Raw genomic sequence first — 25,326 nt, 5'->3', positions numbered from 1 at the left:
CGTCCAAGCAGCAACTACTTCAGGTAAAAAGTCGCAATTCAGCTTTATGTTTATTTGAATAAAATCCATTTTGATCTGAATACATGTATATACAAATCAAGTGCTCACGAAGTGTCTCGTCTCCATCTACTTTCAGAAAAACTACGTGTTAGAGAAGGGGAGATCCTCGAAAGTAGATCATACAAATTTTGCCAATGAGAAAGAACATACGAGCGTGGCTGATGTGCAGAAAAAAGCTACAGACAATAAAATTCAGCATCAAGAGAACTATTCAGAAACCAAAGCATATGGAAGTGATCTCAAATCACAGTCGCATGTGAATATCTTCTTTTGAATATATTTTTTTTCACTCAAACAATAGCTATATTTAATCCAGGGCCGGTGGTCTAGTGGTAACACGCTAGACTGTCAATCCAGAGGTCCGGGGTTCGAATCCCGGTCCAGGCACTGGAAATTTCTGAGATGCTCTTGAGTGTCTCCCACCTAACTAAGAGGTCTGTACTGGTTCTTCCCAGAAAGACGGCTTTGCATGTATTGGTACACCGGGCATGTTAAAGAACCAGACTGTCTATTCGCAAAGAGCAAGGCTAAGTTAGCCGGACAGGCCTGTATCTAAAATGATTTCTCTCTACCTCTTCTGGGGGCTTTATCTCACTCTGTCCCTCTGGTCAGATCGCTTTGTGTCTGTACTAGTAGAGGATGAACTCAGTTTAATAAAACAAAGTTACATTATGCATACATCGGTAATCCCGACGTATCATAATGATACTATGTTTAGATCTTTATTTCCTGAAACCTAAAGGCACAAAGTTGCTGTTTTTTACAGATGGCCGAAACTTATACGAAGTGAACCTGTACATTTCGTCATGGCAAAACGTGCTATGCCTGGTTATAGCTTTGCCTCGATATTATTCGATCAAATGCCATTAATACTTTTCAAGTAATACTCCTAACAAGCCTTATTTTGTATAATAAATGGAGATAATTCAAAAACAAGGTAAAGTAGAGTTATTGTTCTTTGACGCTGCACTTTCTGTCAAGGGCTTCTATCATTTTGTGAAGTTTTGATGAAATGCCGTAAATACTTTTCAACTAATGATCTGGACAAGCCTTATTTGATAAAGGGATATAATCCAAAAAACTAAGTAAGGTAGAGTTATGATTCTTTGACACTGCCCTTTTTCTAATAACCTCTAGGACTATATGAAGTTTTAATAAAATGCCATTAATACTTTTCAAGTTATACTCCGGACAAATGTGTGAAGGACGGACAAAGCGGCAACCATATGCTCGCCCTTCGGGAAGCATGAAAAATCACTAGCGAAATTACATAGAGACTTGTAAGCTACCGTGACTGCTCAATGCAAGGACCGACTTATTTTTTTAATAAAAATGTTACTGCTTTCATTGTCTACCACTTTTTTTCCACCCTTGCCTGAAAAAACAGTAATGAGTTTGTACACTGTTCAGACAATTGTGCTTTGTTGAAATTTAACCAAACACAAGTTTACAATGTACCTGCATAAACAGAAAGCATGATATCTTAAACGTATGTCACTATACATGTCCAGTACTGGACATTATGGTAAACGCTTCTTTCCTGCACAAATGACAATTTCGCAACTTCTGTCCGGTTTTTACAAATTTCTGGCCGCGATAAACCATTTGACTTGTTTATATATGTATACATGTAGAAATGTACTACACGTTAGCGTGTGCGTGTGCATGATATCGCTATCGCTCTATTAATGATCACACTGCCTGCTTTTAATAATACGTTCTATATGTAAAGCATAGTGTTTAACGTTTTGAAATGTAAACAAACAAAAGAATAACATAAGTTCAACGTTTCCAATGGGCATACTGAATCCTTGTTGGCTGTGTGGTAATTCATACTGGTACGTAGTTTTTCGTCACGTGTTCGTGTCGGAAAATACTAAAATGAATGACATTCAATGGCAGATAATTCATGATCAAGTCTGGGTACCTATGATTTTAACACATATTTCCGCTTTAAACTTGATTCTCAGTCAGTTTACAAAGGTTAAAAAAATTGTGCCAGTAGGAAAATGTTTGCCCTATTTACATATAGGAACTGTCCCATTTACCTTTAAAGCTTTTATATTGCTGAACTATGAATTGTAATGTAATATTCAAAGAGTTCCTAATTTGAATCAAAGTTTAAAAGTTGAGTTCTATGAGAGTGCAAATATATGTCTCTAGTTATTTCTGCTTTAATGGTTTCCTGCTTGTAATACATGTAGTAAATCATTTACACATAACCGGGTACCTAACTGGTTGGAAAATCACATCCTGTTGAAATCTGGAAAATGTTCAAAATTAACAGGACCAAGATGCTTGAAATATGATTACACAAGAGGATCAATACATGTTGATAAGTATAAATATTATCATTTCTAGTCAAAAATAACCCTGAATGAGCATTATTCAGTCTTACTTCGGACCTTCAGTGTATTATCGTACATGTATATTCATTACCAAAATAAGCTGTTCCAAATCATAGGAATTTAACACAATACTGAAGATACCTTTTAGATGTGGTTGCTTACCATTTGTTGTGGTAGGGAGTCATGCCACATTTTTGTTGTGCAGCATTTTCGTTTGTAAATTCAAGTTTTGTCGTATCAGTAAATCGACATATCAAGAAATAGTTAAACTAAACTGGTATACACAATAAAGAAACGAAGCAGATTTGAAGATAATTCTTCTAATTACTAATGTCTAACAATGCTATTGCATATCTAAGTAGTGGCAAGCCATTAAGCTGATGATGGTAGAGATGGTAAACAAAAAAGGAAAAAACTCGTCAAGACGAACAAACTGATATAAAAATCTCATCTAAAATGGAGATAGAACACTCAGTCTATTAGAATCTGACGACGACATGTTGTACGAAGGGAATTCAAAAGATTTTGAGACTGTCCATATAAGATATAGAAAAACCTGTATTTAAGCATATTGCTTACACCAGTCCCTCAAAATATTCACCCTTTACAGAAACGAATTTTGCATCCGGACCATCCCCGACCTGAAAGCCACAGAGTAGTCTGCCCTTGGTAAACTGCGCAGATACTACTACACTGCACTACCTATGTCGCTTCTGGAATTGTAGCAACAGCCAGCCAAAATTTTTTTAGCAATGAAAAGAGAAACAGGGACTTAGAATGTTGTTTACCCGCTTTTGAGGTTCAAAATTATTTACCAATGTCTCATCCCCTTTGAGAAGTTCATTTAATCTCCTTTCATCTGCATCTTTATAGATATTTTGGACTTGAAAACCATTGGGCAGAATTACAAATATTCTTCAAATTATCCCCGTAGAGTTAAATATGGCCCCGCCCCGGGGGTCACATGGTTTATATAGACTTATATAGGGAAAACTTTGAAAAGCTTCTTGTACAAAACCACATGGCTTAGGACTTTGATAATTAGTATGTAGCATCATCCAGTGGTCTTCTACCAAGATTGTTCAACTTATCCCCCTAGGGTCAAATATGGCCCCGCCCCGGGGGTCCCATGTTTTACATAGACTTATATAGGGAAAACTTTGAAAATCTTCTTGTACAAAACCACATGGCCTAGGGCTTTGATATTTGGTAGGTAGCATCATCTGCTGGTCCTCTACCAAGATTTTTCAAATTATCCCCCTAGGGTCAAATATGGCCCCGCCCCGGGGGTCCCAAGTTTTACATAGACTTATATAGGAAAACAAGTTTAAAACTCTTCTTGTCTGAAACCACAACACTTAGACCTTTGATATTTGGTTTGTAGCATTGTCTTACGGTCCTCAACTAAAATTGTTCAAATTGTACCCCTTGGTTGAAAAGAGGCCCTGCCCTGGGGGTATAGACTTATATAGGAAAAAGCTTTAAAAATCTTCTTGTCTGAAACCATACGACCTAGGATTTTGATATTTGGTATGATACATTGTCTAGAAGTCCTCTACCAAAATTGTTCAAATTATGCCCCTGGGGTTAAAAGAGGCCCGCCTTGGAGTCACTTATTTAATATGTGAGTTATATAGGCAAAATACTTAAGAAATCATCTGATCCTATTTCCAAGACTGTTTAATCATAATTACCAGATTACCCCAAGTAATACGATGTCACTTGACTGTGACCTTGACCTACTGACCTACTTTCTTGATTTTTAAGATACAGCCTTGAAATTTTGATGACATACACAGTTTTGCACACAAATCGTTAAACTGAATTTCATTGATCATGAATGTGACCTACTGACTTTCGTAATATTTTATCATCAGTTTGACATTTGAAACATGTAGCTCATATTACTCAGGTGAGCGATCCAGGGTCATCATGACCCTCTTGTTTAGCAATATTGCACCCTTCGGCCTTTTGCTCTTTGGTATAAAAATACCCTCCCTGCACCCACTTTCGAGAATTGCATGAACACTTGATGAATTGCGCACTGATGCAGCAATTTCGGAAACTGTATATTTCCAGTCTTCTGCGCCAATGGCTGCTACACCAGCAATGTTATGAGAGGATGCTGACGTTTCAGGGTGTAACACACGAGATAGATGACAACCTTACCCACTTGAAAAGTGGCTTTGGATGGGGGAAGAATCACTGTAAACAGTTTTAAATTCTTGCAAACTTTTTGCTGGTCTATTCAGAAACAACTCATTGAACCTAATTTCTCTTCCTACCTGGAGTCTCAATGCTAAGGGTAAAATCAATCGCGTTAACATTTTCAATATAAATTGTTATTTAAACCCCCTGGAAGTCCACGAAAAAAAAACGTGATTGTACGTGTAATAGGTTCTACGAAAGCGCGTTAGCGTCAAAATGTTCTGAATTCTTCTCGTATTCATATTATTCTATCAAAATTCTTGTTTGTTCATTCTTGATTAGCAGACAATTACCGAGGAAATAATCAAACTTAATATATTAAAATTTAAGTTTTTTGAATAATTTGAGCCGCTTGAAATTTTAGCAGGCATCTGAAAATAATATGAGAGTAGAAAAGATGGATTTAAAATGCCATATTTAGAATCATCAAGTTTTCATTATTTAGGTTGAAATATAATTATGCCAAACATTATGCATTTGGATAGATCGTTTGACACCCTGAACTGCCGCCCGTCTGTCCATCACAGAAGTGTGCCCGCTCTATATCTTTTAACCATTTTGAAGGTATCATTTCACTCCTTTAAATGATTTTCAAATGCGTTATGATGAGACAATTACTTATTTCAAAAGCAGTTTCTATTTTATATTGCATAGGTGAACAAATGTCCTAAAATGTAAAACAATGTCTAGTTCTGCATTATTGTAAAAGAAATTTTCATTACTAAATACAATCTTTCACAATAATAAGAGCAAGTTCTTACTTGAGCAAACTAGCCGAGACCAGTATTAGACCTTTTCGGCGTAAATGTATATGTATGCGACTACGTACATGTATTATGCACTTTGGACAAAACTTTGGGGTTGTCTCAAGACAACAACGAACAACGTATCATCGGTTAATATTTATATAAAGTCTCATAGTCATGGCACAGCTGACTTTGGTCACCCTAAGAAATTGTCTTGCATATCGCAATTTTGAATATTAAAAGCTTCTAAACGAATAAAATATTCCAAATGATCGAATATGTTTGCCACTTCATACGCTCGACCTCCGTAGTTTTCTCGCCTAGTGTGAAATGTTTACACAAATTTGGAACCACAATCATATTTCGTAGGAAACCTGGAGCCATCAAACTATTCATATCTATATTAAAGCAAGGTTATATTACAAACTGCACACATTTAGTTACATCAAACATTAAAATAAGCTTTGCACACGACGGAACATCTGTGACTTCATCTGTGGAATGTTCTCCCTGACGTGAACGTCGTCAAAGCAGCCGCGTTCCCGTTATCATTTAGCAACGTTGTCGTAACTTTGGCCCATTTCCTGTTACTGTTCATACAAAATGTATGTCATAATTCTAGCTGGAAAAGAATTGGGCGAATGTAAATTGTTTCTCGTGCAGTAACTAGGTTGCTTATCTCAACTAAATTTAACAAGAGGGCCATGATAGCCCTATATCGCTCACCTGAGTATCATTGCTCTCAATGATAAGATCAAGTTTTGACATAGATCACATAGGCATACACTTTAAATATCATCAGGATAAATATTTTCTGGTAACAGACCCTTTTGATCTATGGGACAAGTACTAGTCATAGCCAAGTTCCATACCAAGTTTGAGGGTCCTTGGCTCAAATGCTGCATTTTTGTACTAGCATGACTATTCCTTACCCTGGAAGACTTAAATAACATTTAAAACTAATCTCATTAGATGCTGCTGAGGTATATTCATTTACATAAAATAAAAGGAGGTAATTTGTCATAAATTCTGTCAAAAGTTATCTACCCGATGGCATAAATGACATTTCAAATCGGTATCTTCATTGGTTACTGAGATACACCCATTTTAATTTGAAACAAAAGGGAGGTAATTTGACATAAAATCAGTCCATAGTAATCTACCCTGATTGTCTCAGTCCAACTAATGACAATAATGAAATTTCAAATGAGTCCTATAAATACTTACTGAGATAAATCCATTTTTTAAATCAGGGGAGGTAATCATGAATTGGTATACGCATGTAGAAGATACAGAGTACAAGACTTTACAACAATATATTAGAAAAGTAAGTAAAAGTAGAAATTTCTTACCATGGAAGACATAAATAATAATTCAAACCAATCTCAATAGAAGCTGCTAGGTATATTCATTTACATAAAAATAAAGGGAGGTAAGTTGTCATAAATTCAGTCAATATGTATCTTCACTGATTGTCTAAGTCCATCTGATGGCATACATAAAATTTCAGATCAGTATCTTCATTAGTTACCGAGATATACCCATTCTAATTTGAAAAAAGGGAGGTAATTTGACATAAAATTAGTCCATAGTTATCTACCCTGATTGTCTGAGTCCAACTAATGACAATAATGAAATCTCAAATGAGTCCTATAAGTACTTACTGAGATAAATCCATTTTGATTAAAATCAAGGGAAGGTAATCAGATATAAAATAACTCCAGAACCTATGATTTGATCTGACAGATTCATCATGGAATCCAAGATTTATTGTTGTTGAAGATATTTTGCAAGTTTGTATCAAATCAAATCAAACCATAAATGAAGTCTCCATATGGATGCAAAAGCCAAAATAGCAAATGTTGGACCTTTAAGGGGCCATAACTCTGAAACCCATGACTGGATCTGGCCAGTTTTCGAAAGGGACCGAGATATTATGCCAGTACAAGTTGTGTGCAAGTTTGATTAAAGTTGATTGCAAAATATTGTCTCTATCGTGTTCACAAGCCTAAAATAGCAAATTTTGGCCCTTTAAGGGGCCATAACTCTGGAACTCATGATAGGCCAGTTTTCGAAAGGAACCGAGATATTATGCCCATACAAGTTGAGTGCAAGTTTGATTAAAATCAAATACAAAATGTGGTCTCTATCGTGTTCACAAGGAAATTGTGGACGGACGGACGGACGACGGACGAAGGGCGGTCACGAAAGCTCACCCTGTTACTACGTGACAGGTGAGCTAAAAATTGCATAACAAAATTTTACCTTTGTGCCTAACCGTCTACACCGTATAAAGGTCTAACTGTTGCTTCACATATACCTTTCATCCATTTATACATGTTTATTTGTTTATGATACTGTTTACAGAAGAAGTAAAATTATGGTTTCCAGAAACGCGCAAAATTGCTTCTCGCAATAATTGTAAATTTCATTTTATGCAAACAGATATTTTCTTTGTACGCACATTAAGGGGAAATGAGTCTGAGCAAAATCTGGCAGCCCACGCTCCTCTAACTGTCTAATGGCCGTCCTCTTATTGCTGAATCTGAACAGAACTAAAACCAGCAGTATTTTTATTCCCCGGGTGTCGAAGATCCGTGAGACATGCGGTATCCGTCGTCCGTCTGTCCTTCACATTGAATAACTGTCGTTTTCAGCTCTTTTTAAAGTTCTCATTCAAATTAAATAAAACTTTAAAAAAATCATTAACATTAAAAAGGACATGCCTCTTTTGTCTAGACAACCATTAGTTAATATTAATGCCAAGTCTTATAGTTATGATACAGCTGAGTAAGGCCTCTCAATGAAGAACTGACCTTACTTGTCGCAGGGTTAGTTTGTGCGCCAAAATTTTTATCACGTATGTCCCTGTTTTGACTTTGTGTGTAAACTTGCCGAATTACTCGTGAAAAGTATTGATATTCAAAATATGGTATGTCCAATGTTTTGAGGAAACCCCACAAAATTGATAGAATTTTGAAACATTTACGCAGTCGTGCACATTTCCATTTTCGCCGAAAAGGTCTACTAGGAGAAAAAATGATAGACATGTCTAAAAGTGTTATTAGGGTGTACAGAAAAATTATCAGATAAAGAATTAAAGGATTATAATGTCTTTTTACGTAAAAATAATTTTAAACTTGTTTTGACATACAATATTTATGCCATATAATGATGAATGATATGCGAGTTATCTTACTCAGCATTTGTCATAAATAGCGTTTGAAGAAAAATTTAAAGAAGTGTAAGATTACCCTTTTCAAGTGTTTTTCATTTGTATCACCCACTAAGACAAAAACCTAATTTTATTGGTTACATTTTTTATGGCCCCGATGTCGAAGACCAGAGAGGCATATAGTGCATGAACTTCCCCGTCCATCAGTCCGTCCGCCAACACTTTTCTTCAAACAACATCTTCCAGAATTGTTCATAATTTTCCACTTGGCTGCAACTAGGGGCTGCACGACCTGAAAAAACACACCTTCAAACAACATCTCCTCCTTAACCGGTAGGCCGATTTTGATATAATTTCACACACATTTGCATAAGCCTCTCCCAAGATTGTTCAGATTATTTCGATTTGTCACAAAACATGACCGCCAGGGTGTGTGGTCTCTTTTTCGTATTTTATTGCTTTTGAAAACATGTAGTATAATAAGTACACAAAATAATATGGAAAGAGGAACATGCAATTTGTTTAAAGCAAATGGGTCGGACCACAACTTACACAAGAATTTATGACGGCCCTTCTCCTAACAAAATTAAGTAAGTAAAGGTTCAGTTCTGAGTTCATAACTTATCTGCAATATATATATATATATATATATATATATATAATATATATATATATATATATATATATATATATATATATATATATATATATATATATATATATATATATATATATAAAGAGAAAATTACAAGTAAAAAACAAAAACAAATACAAAATACAAGGCATTTATATAGCGAAAAAATTATAACATATTCTATTGCGCTTTACAATTACATAACACACATTTAAAATATATACATACAAAATATGAACAGGATTCTAGAACTTAGATTTAGAGATTTGGACATGTATAAATACTATTTTACACCACTTCTGATATTTTGTATTTTGACAAGACTACCCTCATTGTTCATGAAACTGCTTAAATAAATGTGTTTTCAGTTTTGATTTAAAGCTGGCTTCAGACTGAATGTTTTTCAGATAGCTAGATAGATCGTTCCACCATTTGGGACCAACGACTGCCATAGATCTGTCTGCTAATTTTGTTCGCCGTCTAGGGATGTTAAACTTAGTGTCACATTGTGAGCGAAGTCTGTAACGTTGTCGAGTAGGTACAAACATTTCCCTCACATATACTGGAGTTGTACCTTTGATGACACGGAAGACTATTACTAAAACTTTGAACATGACCCTAGCCTTAACTGGAAGCCAGTGTAATTCTTTCAAAAGTTTGGCGCTTGGATTTGGTAGGCTGGAATTTCTGTAAATAAACTGTTGCAGAAGTCAATGTGAGAATGAACCAATCCATGCACTAATGATTCAGCTGACTTTTGTGTGAGATTTTTCCGTATAGCCCTAAGGTTTCGTAACTGCACATGAGCTATCTGACACTTTTTCTGAATGTGATGGTCAAAGTTGAGTATATTGGTCGTAGTTACACCCAGGTCTCTGACATGATCGACGCATTTTACGTCACACCCACCAAAGTTTACACTTGTAATGTTCAATTTCGCTAACTGTTGTCTGGTTCCATACATAATTATTTCAGTTTTAGACTGATTCATTTTCAGTTTGAAGGTTGTCATCCATTGTATGATTTCATTGAGACAACTGTTGAGTTGTTGAAGAACAGTTGTCTCATTTTGAGAATTTCCCGCTTGAATTTTTACCACAATCATGTGGTCGTCCGCGTATCCATAGAGATCAGCTGGATATTTCTGCACCACTCGGTTGAGTGCCGATATATACAGGGTAAAGATCACCAGTTCGGCACAAGAACCCTGCGGGACACCAAACCTCAGTGGCTCCGTGTCAGATGCTGACTGTTCGACTAAAACTTTCATTGTTCTGTTCGTGAGATAAGATTCTATCCATTTTAATGGAGTGCTATGTATACCAAAGTCATCTTGAAGGATTTGAATCAATATCGGGATATCGATGGTATCGAACGCTGCACTCAAGTCGATCATGACCACGATTGTTATTTGATTTTTATCTATAGTTTCCAAAAGATCATTATACATTTTGACCATTGCTGTATCAACCCCATGATATTATTTGGTAAGCTGGGAGGAGATTGTTAGCTTCAATATGCGTATTGATTTGGTTTAGTGCAGCTTTTTCTAGAATTTTGGAGAGGAACGTTAAATTTGACACTGGGCGATAGTTTTGCAGTTCAAGTGGGAGACCTTTCTTCTTCAACAAAGTTTTTATCACAGCACTTTTCCATTCCTAAGGGAACACACCAGATAGCATTGATTGATTTACAATTTCTGTCACAACGGGAGCAAGTTGTGAAAAATGCTCCTTTAATTTCTTAGTTGGTATCACATCAAGTTCACAAGTTGTAGATTTTGATGCATATACAAGTTTCAAAATATCGTTTTCGGAAAGTGGTTTGAACGCAATAAATGTATTCATAATCACAGGTGGATTTGAGTAGGGAGAATTACCATTGCTGGGTGTTTCAGTTGATGTGTTGTCAAGATCATTTCTCAACTTGATTATTTTATTAGCAAAGTATCGTAGAAAGTCATTTGCCAAAGATACTGCACTTGTGTGTAATGGGAGCGGATTGTCCTTCGAAATATGTTACAGCATATAGCTTTTTGATGTTTCCTTCTGCGTCTCCAATCTTGTTCTGGTAGTACTCATCCTTGGCCCTAGAAAGTTCAGCACTATATACATTTCTTACACCACTATATACGTTCTTTGACAGGTCAGATTTGTCATTCATTATGATTTTTTCTATTGATCGTTTGTATTGTTTCAGCTGTTTTAGGTATCCTGAGTACCAAGGAACTGTCGGTCTACAGAGAATAATTCTTTCCTTTAGAGGGGCATGTTTCTGAACAATGTCTGACGTGATTCTAGTGAACTCAGACACAAGATCATTGACATTGGACGAGTTTACTACAATGTTATTTAATTGACCGAATTCTGCTTGTAATGTCACTGGATACAGATTTTCAATTGCGAGATTTGATTTCTTTCCTGATCAAGGGATGGCGACATTGTTCAATGTTACAACTGACAAAGCAGTGGTCAGAGATGTAATAATCTGGCAAAGGTTCTGAGACATTCACACGTTTGTCTTCTAGCTTTGTGATCATCAGGTCAAGAATATGACCACCAGAATGAGTAGGGGCATTGACATGTTGAACCAGTCCAAAAGGTCTCAAATACTGCTGAAATTGTTTTGTGTAGCAGTCTGACTTATTATCCATGTGGATGTTAAGTCACCTAACAGCACCAAACAAAGAAGTTACTGAAGCAAGAAATTGAAGTATTTATATTTATAAGGTAATTAATTAATTACAGTAAGTAAGTAAGTAAATTCTTTATTTACAGAGGGTGACTCATTAACTGACGCTAACGGTCCATGAGGCCATCTTATAGTATAAATATTTACAAAATATGGTTCAATTGAAAACAGAAAATAATATCATAAGTATGAAATTAGAAAGTAAGATACAAATGTATAACAAAAACAGAAAACATTGATATTTCATAAACAACATTACATACATATTTCATGACAAATTTATCCGTTTCTACATTTTGCTTTAAAACAGTAAGCGACACGCTTTAATATCTACAGGTAAGATATTACAAACAACTGAACCTGAATACAGTAAACTTCGTTTGAACAGGTCTGATTGCATATTACGTAACTATATGAAAATTTCTGTTCGTGTTTGATCGTAAAATTAAAGAGGTGTAACTTGTCATTTCCTTTGGATTGCACATTTCACATATACAATTTGGTTACATATTATTTGCGATTTTAAACATAAAACATGCCTTCTGATAAAACAGTCGCGGATCAAACCGTTGCATGTTCAGACGATTTAGAGCTTGATTGAAGTCCGAGTAGCTTGATCCTAAAATATTTCTGCATGCATGTTTTTGTAAAGTAAGAAGTTTCTGAATATTTCCATTAATTGTAATTCCCCATATTATTACCGTTCAAATATGCTTGTCTCTGTTAAAACACTCTTGCGCTAGAATGACGTCACGTTAGCGTGCGGTGACGTCAATGTTTTTGTTGCGACCAAGAAAGAGCGCTACTATATATCATCTGCTGTTTTAGATTAAGACATATTACAATCGAAATAATTCATAGCAAAACCGTGTTTTAACACTATTTATGCACTCGGGCGGCAAAACGTCATACAGTGGAACCTGTCTAATCCGAACATGCTCGGACCAACAAAAAAGTTCGGATTAGAGGGGTTTTCGGATTAGAAAGGTTTCTAGTTTATAATGAAAAAGTATGCTATTTTTTACACATGATGTGTAAATTTATCTTTTTGTGTACAGACTAATAAAAATAATCAAATTATAAGCAGCATGTAGATTGCTTTGAGGTAATGTAAATATCATGCTAAATTCAACTCAATATCATTTGTAAACATTTTTTTCACCACTCCTACATTCCCAGAAAGTAGCTAAAAGGAGAATATTTTACATACTTGTCCGGTTATTGTAATGATCCGATTTAGTACCACTTTCAGTGAATAAATTTGCTGCTTTAAATGAACAAATTGCACATAAAGTTTTGAGGAAGGTACAGGAAGGTACCGGATAAGCAGATAATTATGGAACTTTTGCATTAATTGCTTGGAAATTAACTTAAATTTAATTGTATATTAGAAAAATGACCTACAAAATAGGTTCACCTAGTAAAACATTTGCTTAAGTCACTGGAAATTTAGCTTTAAATATCATTTGCTCTTTAAGTACTGATTTTTACTCTGACCGAATTTTTTTTCAACCATAACTGTTTTCTATTCAATCAACAACACTTGTCACAGATCCATTCCTTCATTTTCAACAACTGTTCATCATTGACCTGCGCACATGTATAATGTACCCAGACACTGCACATGTCACAATGGACCGACTGTTCGCCTTCTGTTTGAGGCGTTTCACTGCACTCAATACCACAAGATCCGCATAGATAAATTGGCTGTTTTTTTGGAGGTTTTGCGGCATTTTATGGCACGGTTATTTGGCAGAATGGGGTCCAGTGCTCGTCTGACATTGCCACCTCTGGGTAATGTGGCCGCTGGCAACTGTTTTGGTTCTGGTGTTAGGGGACGACAATCACTGCTGACTACTTTAACTGGGCTTTTTCTAATGTCTTTTTTCAAAAGTTCTTTCAACACATATTTTTCCCAGAACCACACAAGTTTTTCTTTCAATGTCTCCCAGAATGCCTGATCAAACATGATTCTCAATAATATGTGTCCATGAAATGTAAAAACAAATAAATCACAGTATTCCCTACCTAATATTCCCATTTGCCCCTTAATCTGAAAATAGTATGGATGTGTCTTATTCAATGAATAGTCATTGTTTTCTTTGACTAGGTATGGCAGATTTTGGTCAGAGGGAATAGTGTCTTTCACTGATTCTGGGCACTTGATTTCACATAGACCTTTTCCACAACAGGAGAACTCTACTTTCAAATCGGCACTTGCCCAATACAAGGACTGTCGTTACAGATTGTTAGTCAAGAGTCACAAGCCTTAAACTTCTTATGCGTTGTTTGCATTTGTTGCGTGTATGATTTCTTCGCAATTGGTTCCAAAGACAAACCATGTTTCATGACCATAGTCGGATTTACATTATTCTGGCCCATAACAGTTTTTACTAGAGAAGTCGGGTCAGCATTTGGATCTTTTCTCACTCTTGTGAAACCCTTTGGAAAATACTTGCGGTTATCCTGCCTTTTCTTTGCGAAATCCATGTTTGGGAAGATGATTGTTCCTTGGTGGCATTACTGACATTTGTGCACTGTTCAGCAGTTAGCTGTATTTCCCTTAAAAATGTTTCTTTCAGTTCAGTTTCATCACTTACACAGGGCACAGTGATGGGGGAATGTCTAGCTTAGGCGCAAGAAATCATCGCTTTTCCTGTAATAGTACGAAGCACAAGTTTGGCACTTCATCTTTCACGAGGTTAAAGAGTCATTCTCGCATACAGTCCTGGTCTTTCACTTCATTATTTCATGTTTTCGAAAGCGGTGTAAATGCATTCTTCAGTGTTAGATTTTCCTTTTCTTTTTCAATGTCATTTTCTTTTACTGTAGGAGCCTTTTTTCCACGGTACTGATTTCACTTTTACAGGCTTAATGGTAGTTTTGTTTTTTGGAACATTCCACTTGCACAATCTGTTAGTTGAAGCTGTTTTTGTTGTCCCTGTTTTAATTGCATGTTCAACTCGAAACAGCACACCTGCAATATGATTACAAGTCCCTAACATACCAGCTGTACATGAGCAGCAGCCTCCAAGGATTTCTCCACCTGACTGACTGGCACTATCCTTCCTAACTATCACAAAAACATCATAGTTTTTACACTCTGTGAAGTTGTTACTTTCGCTTTTAACAAACATTTGTCACAATTTGGATGAATGCTATGTAGGTATGTCTCCTTGACTCACTCACAATCGAAGTATGTATAACCTTTCCCTTCTTTATACTCATTTAACAGATGATGTACAACTTTCTTTGGTGTGCTGCAGTTCAGATACGTGGAAATGTCAGTTATATATATCAACGGCCAATAACTCATAGTAGACTTCTCCCCTTTCCAGCCAGATGTTAAAGAGAAGGGGTCTGGAATAATATCGCCATCAATTTTCAACTTTTCCTTGTACTCGTCAAGCAGTATCAACTCTATCCGCTCTGCCTTCTCATTTACAGGGAGATTCTCTTCCCAAGCACAAAAACACTCTGACTGAAAAATACAGATATAAAAAATATAATCATACAGCATTAGAAATTAGTTCTTCAGGTACAAAGGATAATAAAATTCCTTGCAATGATATACATTAAGAGAATCAAAATTATATAGAAAACAGACTGCTGCAGACATGTATAAATCTGGTTTGGTTTTTGGTGGGTGGGGGTTGATTTTATTCATCAACAAATATGGCTACAAGTAAAACTTTTTACTATATTCAGTGATTATGATTACCATTCTTTATCATATTAAAATGCAATGAAATATGCTAGCTAAAGCAGTTTTTTTCGAGACAAAATACAATGAAAATACCTGGCTGTAATATTCCTCCAAGTTTCCATTTAAAGACTTATTTCTCCGGGAAAGAAACACTTTAAGTGCATTTATCGTCCACCGTTTGAATTTGTCAAGTGTCATGTCACATAAATCATCCATTATTTGTCAATTTGACAGTTAATAAGTGCTATTACACGAATAATAGATCAGCTCATTTTTATCGACGGTGTACAACAATGGCGGCTGTTGATTGGTTTTTACTCGCACTTCCGAGCACCTGCTGTTATCACTAAATCTCGCCCAAAACTGTTTACGCGTGTATTTTCATAGATCACTAGGTCTGCATTAATATAACATCTTACAATTTGATAGCTATTACGCGCATATAAGTTTATTCTGACATATTTAAAAGTCGTTACAACTTGCTGGAAAAGCTATGAGAGGTACAAACTGGTATTTGTCTATGGCCCGAAAATGTTCGGAATCCTTCGTAAGTACATGATTCCTGTCTGTCTTTTCCGTGAGAATTCCGTTTCTATTTTTAACCATGGATTATTGCTTTCAGAAGTTACCGTTCTTTATCATACACCCACATATCTCGGGTGTAATATTGGTGGCGCTACGGTAGGAAAACAGGTTTCCTCAGGCTGTCAATTTGCAGGTAAAAATATGTTAAAAATTGTCAAACTGAATTATCAGGCTATAACTTCCCCTAAACAACTGATAAGAGAAACAGGTCGATAATTGGAAAATTTGGAATTATCACCTTTCTAAATAAAGGCATGACATTTGCAGTTTTCCAACATTCTTTGTATATATTTAGATCTGGAGACCTGTTAAATAACATTTTCAGTGGTTCACAAATAGTAAAACGTGTCTCTTTTAACATACAATAATTAAATTCATTAGATCAGCTTGCCTTGTTAACAAGAAGGTTGAAAGAACATCAAGTACATCTTGTTAGTAATAACGAAGCTACCAAGCAGTTTATTGCTTTACTGTCTTAAGGGGGTGGAAAGAAGTCATCAATGGTTGAAATAGAATCGAAACAAATCATTTAGTGTCGGTTTTATAAGACGAGACAAGTGAATCGTCATTATTTAGTAAAGATGGTAAACATTAACAATTCGATGAATTTTCCTTAACTAATAATTTTACTTGTTTCCGATATTGTCGCTTAATGTAAAAGAAACGTTCATTAGCATGCTTAATCATATGCTTGGTTTCTCAGCGATTTGTATCTAGTCCTGTCTAAACATTTACCAACTGACATAGCTTTGCGTTTTTTCTATCGCGTTGTCGACTTATTTTCCGGATTTTTATATTAGGCCTTGGTTAATCTTTAGGAAGAATAGTGCAATGCTAATGGGTATACATGATTTTGCAAATTCTAAATATCTATCGGCAAAATTCATAGTTGCCCCGTATAAATATCAGAAAGTGTTAAAATTGACAGATCAGTGTTTTGAATTACCGGTGGGGGGTGGGGGGAGTGTTAAAATTGACCGATCTTTGTTTTGAATTACCGGTGTGGGGTGGGGGAGGGCGGTATTTCGTTACGAAAGTCAAAGGTAGCTCGTTTGTGATTCCAGACTCGACTTTTGGGTGGTTCCAATACTCTCGCTTTGAAAGCTTTGGGTATTGTTTAATCACCCCTTGGATATGGTACCTGCCTTTTAATTTTGTCTTTCGAAGTTTCTGTTATATGCAGACTCCATAGCCATAGATCCCCTCTCTAAATCCCAGTTTTGACAATTGTTGTCTCGTTTAGGACACAACCATTATTTTATCTTGGAACCATACGCCGCTTTTCATAGAATTTCACTCTGTGCATCATAGAATGTTCCTTGTGCACCGCCGTATGAATACATCTGCGGATGTCTTTGGATTACATTCTGGTAATATTATGTGTGAATGTTGAGTTTGGTTCAGCCCGGGACTAGAGGGCGTGGACGGTAGCTTGCATTCCAACTGCCGTCCGCGAACAGGCTCAGTCAAACCAAACCTGCAACATTTTTGTTTATTTCGTCTTTGGGCGATCTGTGGTTTTCCACATAAATTTTTTATTTTAAATGAGGCATTAAGTTGTTTCTTTATTTTGATATATGCAAATGTTCCAAAACGGTCACTTATTGACTTATCAATGCAACTGGCAGTTTACTTTCTGTAAATAGAGAGTATCATAATCTAGACAAAAGATTGTTTTAATATACTAAATTTATTTCTTATGCTACAGATGTTCTTGTGAAAGACAGATAAGAATGTGTCAGAAGTAATCGGTTGCAGATTTTCTTCTTGATATCGCCGGATAGAATGTTGTAGCAATTAATAAGAAATATGAAAGAAAAGATACATGTTTATATTAGAAAATTAAAAAAAAAACATATGTGACTGCTGGCCCGATTGACACATGTTCCTTGTGTAACCCTCTACCAAAATTGTTCAAATTATTCCGATTGGTCAAAAACATGGCTGGTGCGAGGTGTTAGGAGGATGGAGACTAATATTGCTTTAAATATATACTTCGCTAGCTAATCAGTAATCCAAACCTATATTTTTGTGATGGTTTCTTGTTTGGGAAGGACCTAGACAATTACATTGACCTTTCTATATCACTGATATATTCATTTCATAAATCTCTCTTACGCTCTTACATCGAATTTGCATAATAACATTATCGTTTCAGAGCAAGCAATTTCAGTATTTGTTTATATTTTCAGTAAGCCACTATTCAGTTTTCAATATTTTCAATATAAGGAATGCTTGAACATTTCAACAATTTGTATTGCTTTTTCGTTTTGTAGATGTCGGCGAGAAACATTGATAGACTGATACAGGAAGGCCAAGATGCATTTCATGCTGGTAACAATGCAGGCGCTAAACAGAAAGCATTACTGGCGATAGCAGGTATCAATATAGAGAAAGAGAGATTACTTACAGGCAAGAATACAGACATAAATGAACAACAGCTTGGAGACTGGTATGGTGGGTGTTCTTTCATTATGAACAAGGTACGGGTCTTTATTTACTTTATTTATTGATACCTCGGCAAACGAAGTTGAGGGAGGTTGTGCGAGTCATATGTAGGTCGGTCAATCAATCGGTCGGTCGGTCAATCAAAAACGAAATATTTGTGGAGCGATCTTATTTCCATAAAAACAAGGAAGAATATCCAACAAGGAAAGCCGCGTTCTATAATCGCTGCCTCCCCAAACACGCACATGATCAACACACGCACATGATCAACACACAAAGCAAACACACCAGGACAAAACAAACAAACAAAGGAACAAAGTGGGACACCGCCTTGGAACGGTCAATGGCAAAACCTCAACTGGGGAGCTTAAACCGGTTTATGGTGCACCTAACCTTACTCTTACCCCCACCATGTTCCAAAGTTATCCCCGCCGAGTAAAACCCTAATATATATATCCTTAAGAACCTAAAACGCATGTACTCAATGCCTTTGCAGAAGACAGAACAACAAGGGAAACAACCTTGAGGTTAGGGCTACCGTTATTATAAATTACGTAAATAGTTTTCCAAATTTAACTATCGTAATTCAGATTTGATTTTGAAATACAATAGCAATTTAAAGACACTTCTGCGAGAAGGTATATGAAAACCAGCTTTTTATATTATGGGGATGTGGTATACAAACTTCGTAAGATTTTGGGTCATGGCAATTTTCCAATTGTATTTAGTAAAGTGATAAAACGTTTTATGAAAAGAGGTTATGACCCAACTGTTTTGAGACACACCGCATATTTGGTGTTCAGCCCTTTCACAGTTGGACGCTACGCTTCCTCTTTGATTGTGTCTGACGCAACAGGTGGAGGACTCTATGAGTAGTAGTTTTAAAATCCCACTAGGACTGAGCTATTAAGATTTCCATCTTCTGGCCTGTTTCGTCGGACCCTTAAGGGTGTTTCCCTTGTTGCTCTGTCTTCTGCAAAGGCATTGAGTACATACGTTTCAGGTTCTTAAGGATTGCATTTTTATAAACATATATACAAGAGCTTTTTTGTGTTTTACATTACATGCCTTCTGTTGCCTTTACGTATGTTAGGGTTTCACCTGGCGGGGATAACTTTTATTTACACTGTCTTGTGACTTTGGAACATGGTGAGGTTAGGTGCACCATAAACCGGTTTAAACTCCCCGGTGGTGGTTTTGCCACTGACCGTACAAAAGCGATGCCCCACCATGTTCCTGTATTTGTTTGTTTTGTCCTTGTGTGTTTATTTTGTATGTGTGTGTAGTGTGCGAGTGTTGTTCGTGTGTGCCTTTTGGGAGGCTGCGTATTTGGAACGTGGCTTTCCCTGATGGATATTCTTCCTTGTTTTTAGACTAGATCTTCGTGATATTTTTCTCTGGGATGGATAGAAAAAGGTGTTAGGCATCATTTACCTATTCCCGCAAATTTGTGGCAAGAATTTTTCCCCTCAGTTTTAATAGATTCGATTAAACTGCATAAACATGATCACAATGAAGTGTCAACGTAGTACTTCGAAATTTATGTTTGGAGGGTTGACATAAGTTGGGATATCAATAACCCCATCCCCTGTAAAGTTTGCCGAGCATATTACTTCCGCAGTTTTAAATGAATTCTAGAGAAACTTCATACATATCATCATAAGAAATATAAATGGGTCTCTATCTACTGTGAAATCATTAATATTGGTGGGGGACTAATTTTAGTGGATTTCGTGGTTGAATCAATCCATAAAATTTAATCCCAACGAACAAATTCCCATTCATTTTATGTTCAAAAGTTGAAATCCACGAATTCATATCCCAACAAAATTGCCGTTTTGACCAAAACCACGAAATTTCATGCCCACGAAATTAAATGATTTTACAGTATTGTTTAGGACAGTACACCCTCTTCGGGAAAAATTGAATTTAGCATGGTCATTTCATAAAGGGTAATGTCATTTGAATTACTTTTCCACTTCAAACTACGTTTGGTTTCCCGCCTCCTCCTTACTATCGTATTTATTTAAATTCATCTTGTGTCTTTATTTCCTCTGACATTTTAGCTCACCTGAGCTCACGGTGAGCTTTTGTGACCGTCATCCGTCGTGCGTCGTGCGTCAATTTCTGAAAAAAATCTTCTTCTTCAAGTCCACTGGGCAGATTTAAACCAAACTTCACAGGAATGATCCTTATGTGGCCCCTTTCAAAGAATTCCACACAGAACTCTGGTTGCTATGGCAACCGAAAGGAAAATCTTTATATATCTTCTGTTCAGAAACTATTAGCCGGATTTCGAACATATTTTGTAGAAGTGATCTCTTGGCAACCCTTTACTACCAAAACTGCTCAAACTATTCTATTTTTAGTTAATACATATTTGTTTAGTTCGATTGCGAAGCTAGTTCAACAACTTATGTTAATCACTCTCAATTCCTCATTCCTGATGGAATCCATCGCCACGACGGTATGAGAGAAGAGAAGCCAGTTTCCCTTTTAATGCTGAGCGTCAAGTAAGGGAGCTGCTTGTATCATTTTTCACGTCTTTGGTATGACGCGGCCGGGGATCGAACCCACGACCTCGCGCACTCGAAGCGGATGCTCTTCCACTAAGCTGTCGAGGCTGTTCTATCTTTCTTTTTATAGATGTTATAAACAGTCATCATGGATTTTTGTATATTCAAATTTTAATCCAACTGTTGTATTATAACATATTGTATATATAGCACAATATTGTTTATACACCATTGACAATGTTCTACAGCTGTAGAGAAATTAAGTTGCTTGCATGGCAATACATGTACTTCATTCACTTGTCTTTTTTACGTTGGTCTGTAATTTTTTCCGTCCGTCAACATTTTACTTTAAACAACATCTCCTCCTAAACCATTTGGTCAATTTTGATGAAACTTCTTAGGGATATTCCTTGGATGGTCTTCTTTAAAATTATATACAGAATTGAATTCAGTACAGAACTCTAATTGCAAAGGCAACAGAAAGAAAAGCCTTAAACATCTTCTTGTCCAAAACTACATATTCTAGGGCTTTGATATTTTGTATGTAGCACCATTCAGTGGTCCTCTACTAAGATTGTTCAAATTATTTCCCTATGGTCAAATATGGCCCGCCCTGGGTAACATGGTTTATATAGACTTGTATAGGGACAATTTTGAAAATCTTGTACAAAACCACATGGCCTAGGGCTTTGATAAATGGTATGTAGCATTGAGTAGTAGTCCTTTACCAAGATTGTTCAATTTATCCCCTTGGGGTTAAAACTTGCCCCGCCCCGGAGGAGGGGGCATATGGTTTAAAAAACGTGTATAGGGAAAAACCTTTTAAATACTTCTTGCCGTAAACCATAAGGCTTAGATATTCAGTATATGCTATGCTGTTATGGTTCTTTACAAAGATTGTTCAACTCTTGACCCTGCGAGCAATATATACCACGTGCATGGGGTATCTTGTTTTACATCGACTTATATAGGAAAAATCTTTTAAAACCTTCTTGTCCAGAACCATAAAGCCCAGGGCTTTGATATTTTGTATGAAACATTATCTAATAGTCCTTTACCAAGATTGTTCAAATTATCCCGCTAGGGTCACATATGGCCCCGTCCTGGGGGATCACATGGTTTATAAAGACTTATATAGGGGAAACATTGAAAATCTTATTGTACAAAATAAAATCTGTAAAAAGATCCTTTGGAAGCAAAGAATGCAACCAAGAAGAATAATAGCAGACTCGGTTTGATTGAGTCTGTTCATGACAGGTAATGGAATTGTGCAACACCTCTCACGTCCCTTAGCACCGGCTTAAGCGGAACTCTATTACACATTTGTTGAAAGGACTCCATGATCCCAAAGGACCAGAAAATATAACAACACTGACTCCAAGTACGGGGAGACTTTTTACAGCCGCCACACGGCACTTGAAGATTTCTGTTGTGATAGTTAATAAAATCTGTTAAAAGATCATTTGGAAGCAAAGAATGCAACCAAGAAGAATAATAGCAGACTCTGTTTGATTGGGTCTGTTCATGAGAGGTAATGGAATTGTGCAACAACTCTCACGCCCCTAGCACCGACTTAAGCGGAACTCTATTACACATTTGTTGAATGGACTCCATGATTCCAAAGGACCAGAAAATATAACAACACTGACTACAAGTACGGGGAGACTGTTTACAGCCGCCACACGGCACTTAAAGATTGCTGCTGTGGTAGTTAATAAAATATAAAGTCACATATCCTAGGGCCACACGGCACTTAAAGATTGCTGTTGTGATAGTTAATAAAATACAAAGTCACATATCCTAGGGCTTTGATATTTAGTATGTAGCATCATGTAGTAGTCCTTTACCAAGTTTATTCAAGGTTAAAACTGGACCCGCTCCGGTGGGAACACGGTTTAAATAGACTTGTATAGGGAAAAAGAGCTTAGATATTTTGCATGTGGTATACTCTAGTGTTTCTCTACCAAGACTGCTCAAATCGTAACCTACTGACTTACTTTCTTGTTTTTGAAGTTACTGCAAAGAAACTTGGACCTTATGTATAAAGTTTGATACAGGTTTCAATATTTATCTTAAATAACCTTTATTATGACCTACTGACCTACTTTCTTGTTTTTGAAGGCACAGCATAGAAATATGGACCAACTGTATACATTGTGATACAGATTTCAATGCGCATCTTGAATAGATTTAAACTTGACCTACTGACCGACTTTCTTGATTTTGAAGATACAGCATAGAAATATACACCACATATATAATTGTTGATACAGATTTCAATTCTCATCTTTAACATTCTTAACCCGGACGTACTGACCCACTTTCTTGTTTTCTAAGCTACAGCAAAAGAAATTGGACCATCTGTATAATTTTTAACACATTTCAGTAGTTATCTTAAATTATCTTTACTCATCTATTTTTTTTTTCTGAAGCTTTATCAAAGAAATTTGTTCAAGCAAGCAACTTAAATCGGGTGAGCGATATAGCGCCATCATGGCCGTTCTGTTATTCTAGGAAGCCTTAGGGCAGAAATGGGGGATTGCCTATGAACCCCATCCCACCCTCCTTTCCTTAATAATACTGTTATGTACTAGGGCGGTTGTGTTTGTCTGGATTTAGCCTTCAGTTTGAAACTAAATAATTTCAGGAGGGCTTGACCGATCGAAACTAGAAACTCTGTACTAACTGTTCATGAAGTTTAATTTGTTTGTTGTATTACAAATTCATAGTTAAATATCAAATGTTATGCTGATTACGATAAATTTAAAAGGTACTTTAGCAATTCACAAGATACCATACAGTGTTTATCATATAACTCAGTATAAATGTAGAAGACAGTGTTAGCTGTGGGCATTAAACTCTGTTCATTACTTAATAAATCTCAAAAGGCCTGTGAAGTTTCCACTTTAAACTATTTTATTATCACAGCAGCGTTGTTTGTGCTGTGTGGCGGCCGTATAATGTCTCCCCGTACATTCAATCAGGGCTGTTATATTTCGACCTTCTCAGATCGTTGAGCACGACTTTTATGTCGTGTTAATGGTACTGTTTAGTTTCTCAGCATGGCCATTTCGGCCAGAGTGGCTCCAATACTCCCGCTTTCATAGCTTTGGGTATTGTATGATCACCCCTTGGATATGGTGCCTGCTTTTTAATTTTGTCTTTTGACAGTTCCTGTGATGTGCAGGCTCCATAACCTCAGATACCCTTTCTAAATTCCAGTTTGCTTAGTTCTGCCCATTGTTTTCTCGTTTGGGGCAAACCCATTACTTTATCTGGGGACCAAACGCCGCTTTTCATGGAATTACACGCCACAACCCGTGTATCATTGAAGGTTCCATGTTCACCGCCGTTTGAATACATCTGTGGATGTCTCTAAATTGCTTTTTGTACTTTTAGCATGTGTAAATGTTGAGTTCTGCTCAACCCGGGGCTAGAGGACGTGGACGGTAGCATGCATTTCCACTACCGTCAATGAACAGGCTCAGTCAAACCGAGCCTGTTGACCGACCTGTGAAGTTTCCACTTTTTCTATTCTAAATAATTCACAGTTTAGCAGTGAGGACTTGTAAAACATCAATATATGTATTTAATATTAAGACTGCATAGACTTTCTATAACTTCTAAAGACTTAGTAGCGTTCATTTCATTTAATTAAACTCACTTGAGAAGTCTAATCTAAAAATAAAAGTTCCCTTTAATCTTCCAAATGAATATCAGAATTACTTCAGCCTTATGTTAAAATGTGCTTACACCAATATAATTCATGCTGAGAATATTGTTTTTTTAAATCTATGCTAAAGATTGGTAAAAATTCTCAGGACTAGCAAAAAGTGCCCTTAAGCTTATTGTTCGGAACTGAAGTTATCAAGATGGTCACAAATCTGACCCTTTTATAGTAGGCAAGAAAAATTGGTCAAAATTAGTCACATGGTAAATTCAACAAATCTAAATGGTCAATGACCACCAAGTGACCAAAAAAAAATAATTGGACACAAACCCAAATTACTGGAGAATTCTGCCAAATGCTTCAAAATGGATACTTTATACAATAAAACAGTGGTATACAGTAAAATTATGTACCAGGGGCAAATCTAAGACTTAACATCTCTTTAAGGATGACAACAATATTTTATGTTGCTTAGTAACGGTAAATAGTCCAACAATGCAATGCGATTGATGCATATCCTGTCAGGAAATGTGACAATT

General features: G+C 36.3%; 1 protein-coding gene across 1 annotated transcript in view; it reads left to right on the top strand.

The window, feature by feature from the left end:
* Positions 1–136: 136 nt before the first annotated feature.
* Positions 137–25,326, top strand: part of LOC128553844 (uncharacterized) — a gene marked incomplete at its 5' end in the record, with an annotated part of 50,472 nt that continues 25,282 nt past the window's right edge. Inside the window, 2 exons of the mRNA XM_053535028.1 lie at positions 137–316; positions 18,430–18,636. Coding sequence (XP_053391003.1) covers positions 137–316; positions 18,430–18,636 — 387 coding nt within the window. The remainder of the gene's footprint in view (positions 317–18,429; positions 18,637–25,326) is intronic.

Source organism: Mercenaria mercenaria, unplaced genomic scaffold (assembly GCF_021730395.1).
Source record: "Mercenaria mercenaria strain notata unplaced genomic scaffold, MADL_Memer_1 contig_4380, whole genome shotgun sequence".
NCBI classification, from domain to species: Eukaryota; Metazoa; Mollusca; class Bivalvia; order Venerida; family Veneridae; genus Mercenaria; species Mercenaria mercenaria.
This window is presented reverse-complemented; position numbering and strand designations above follow the sequence as displayed.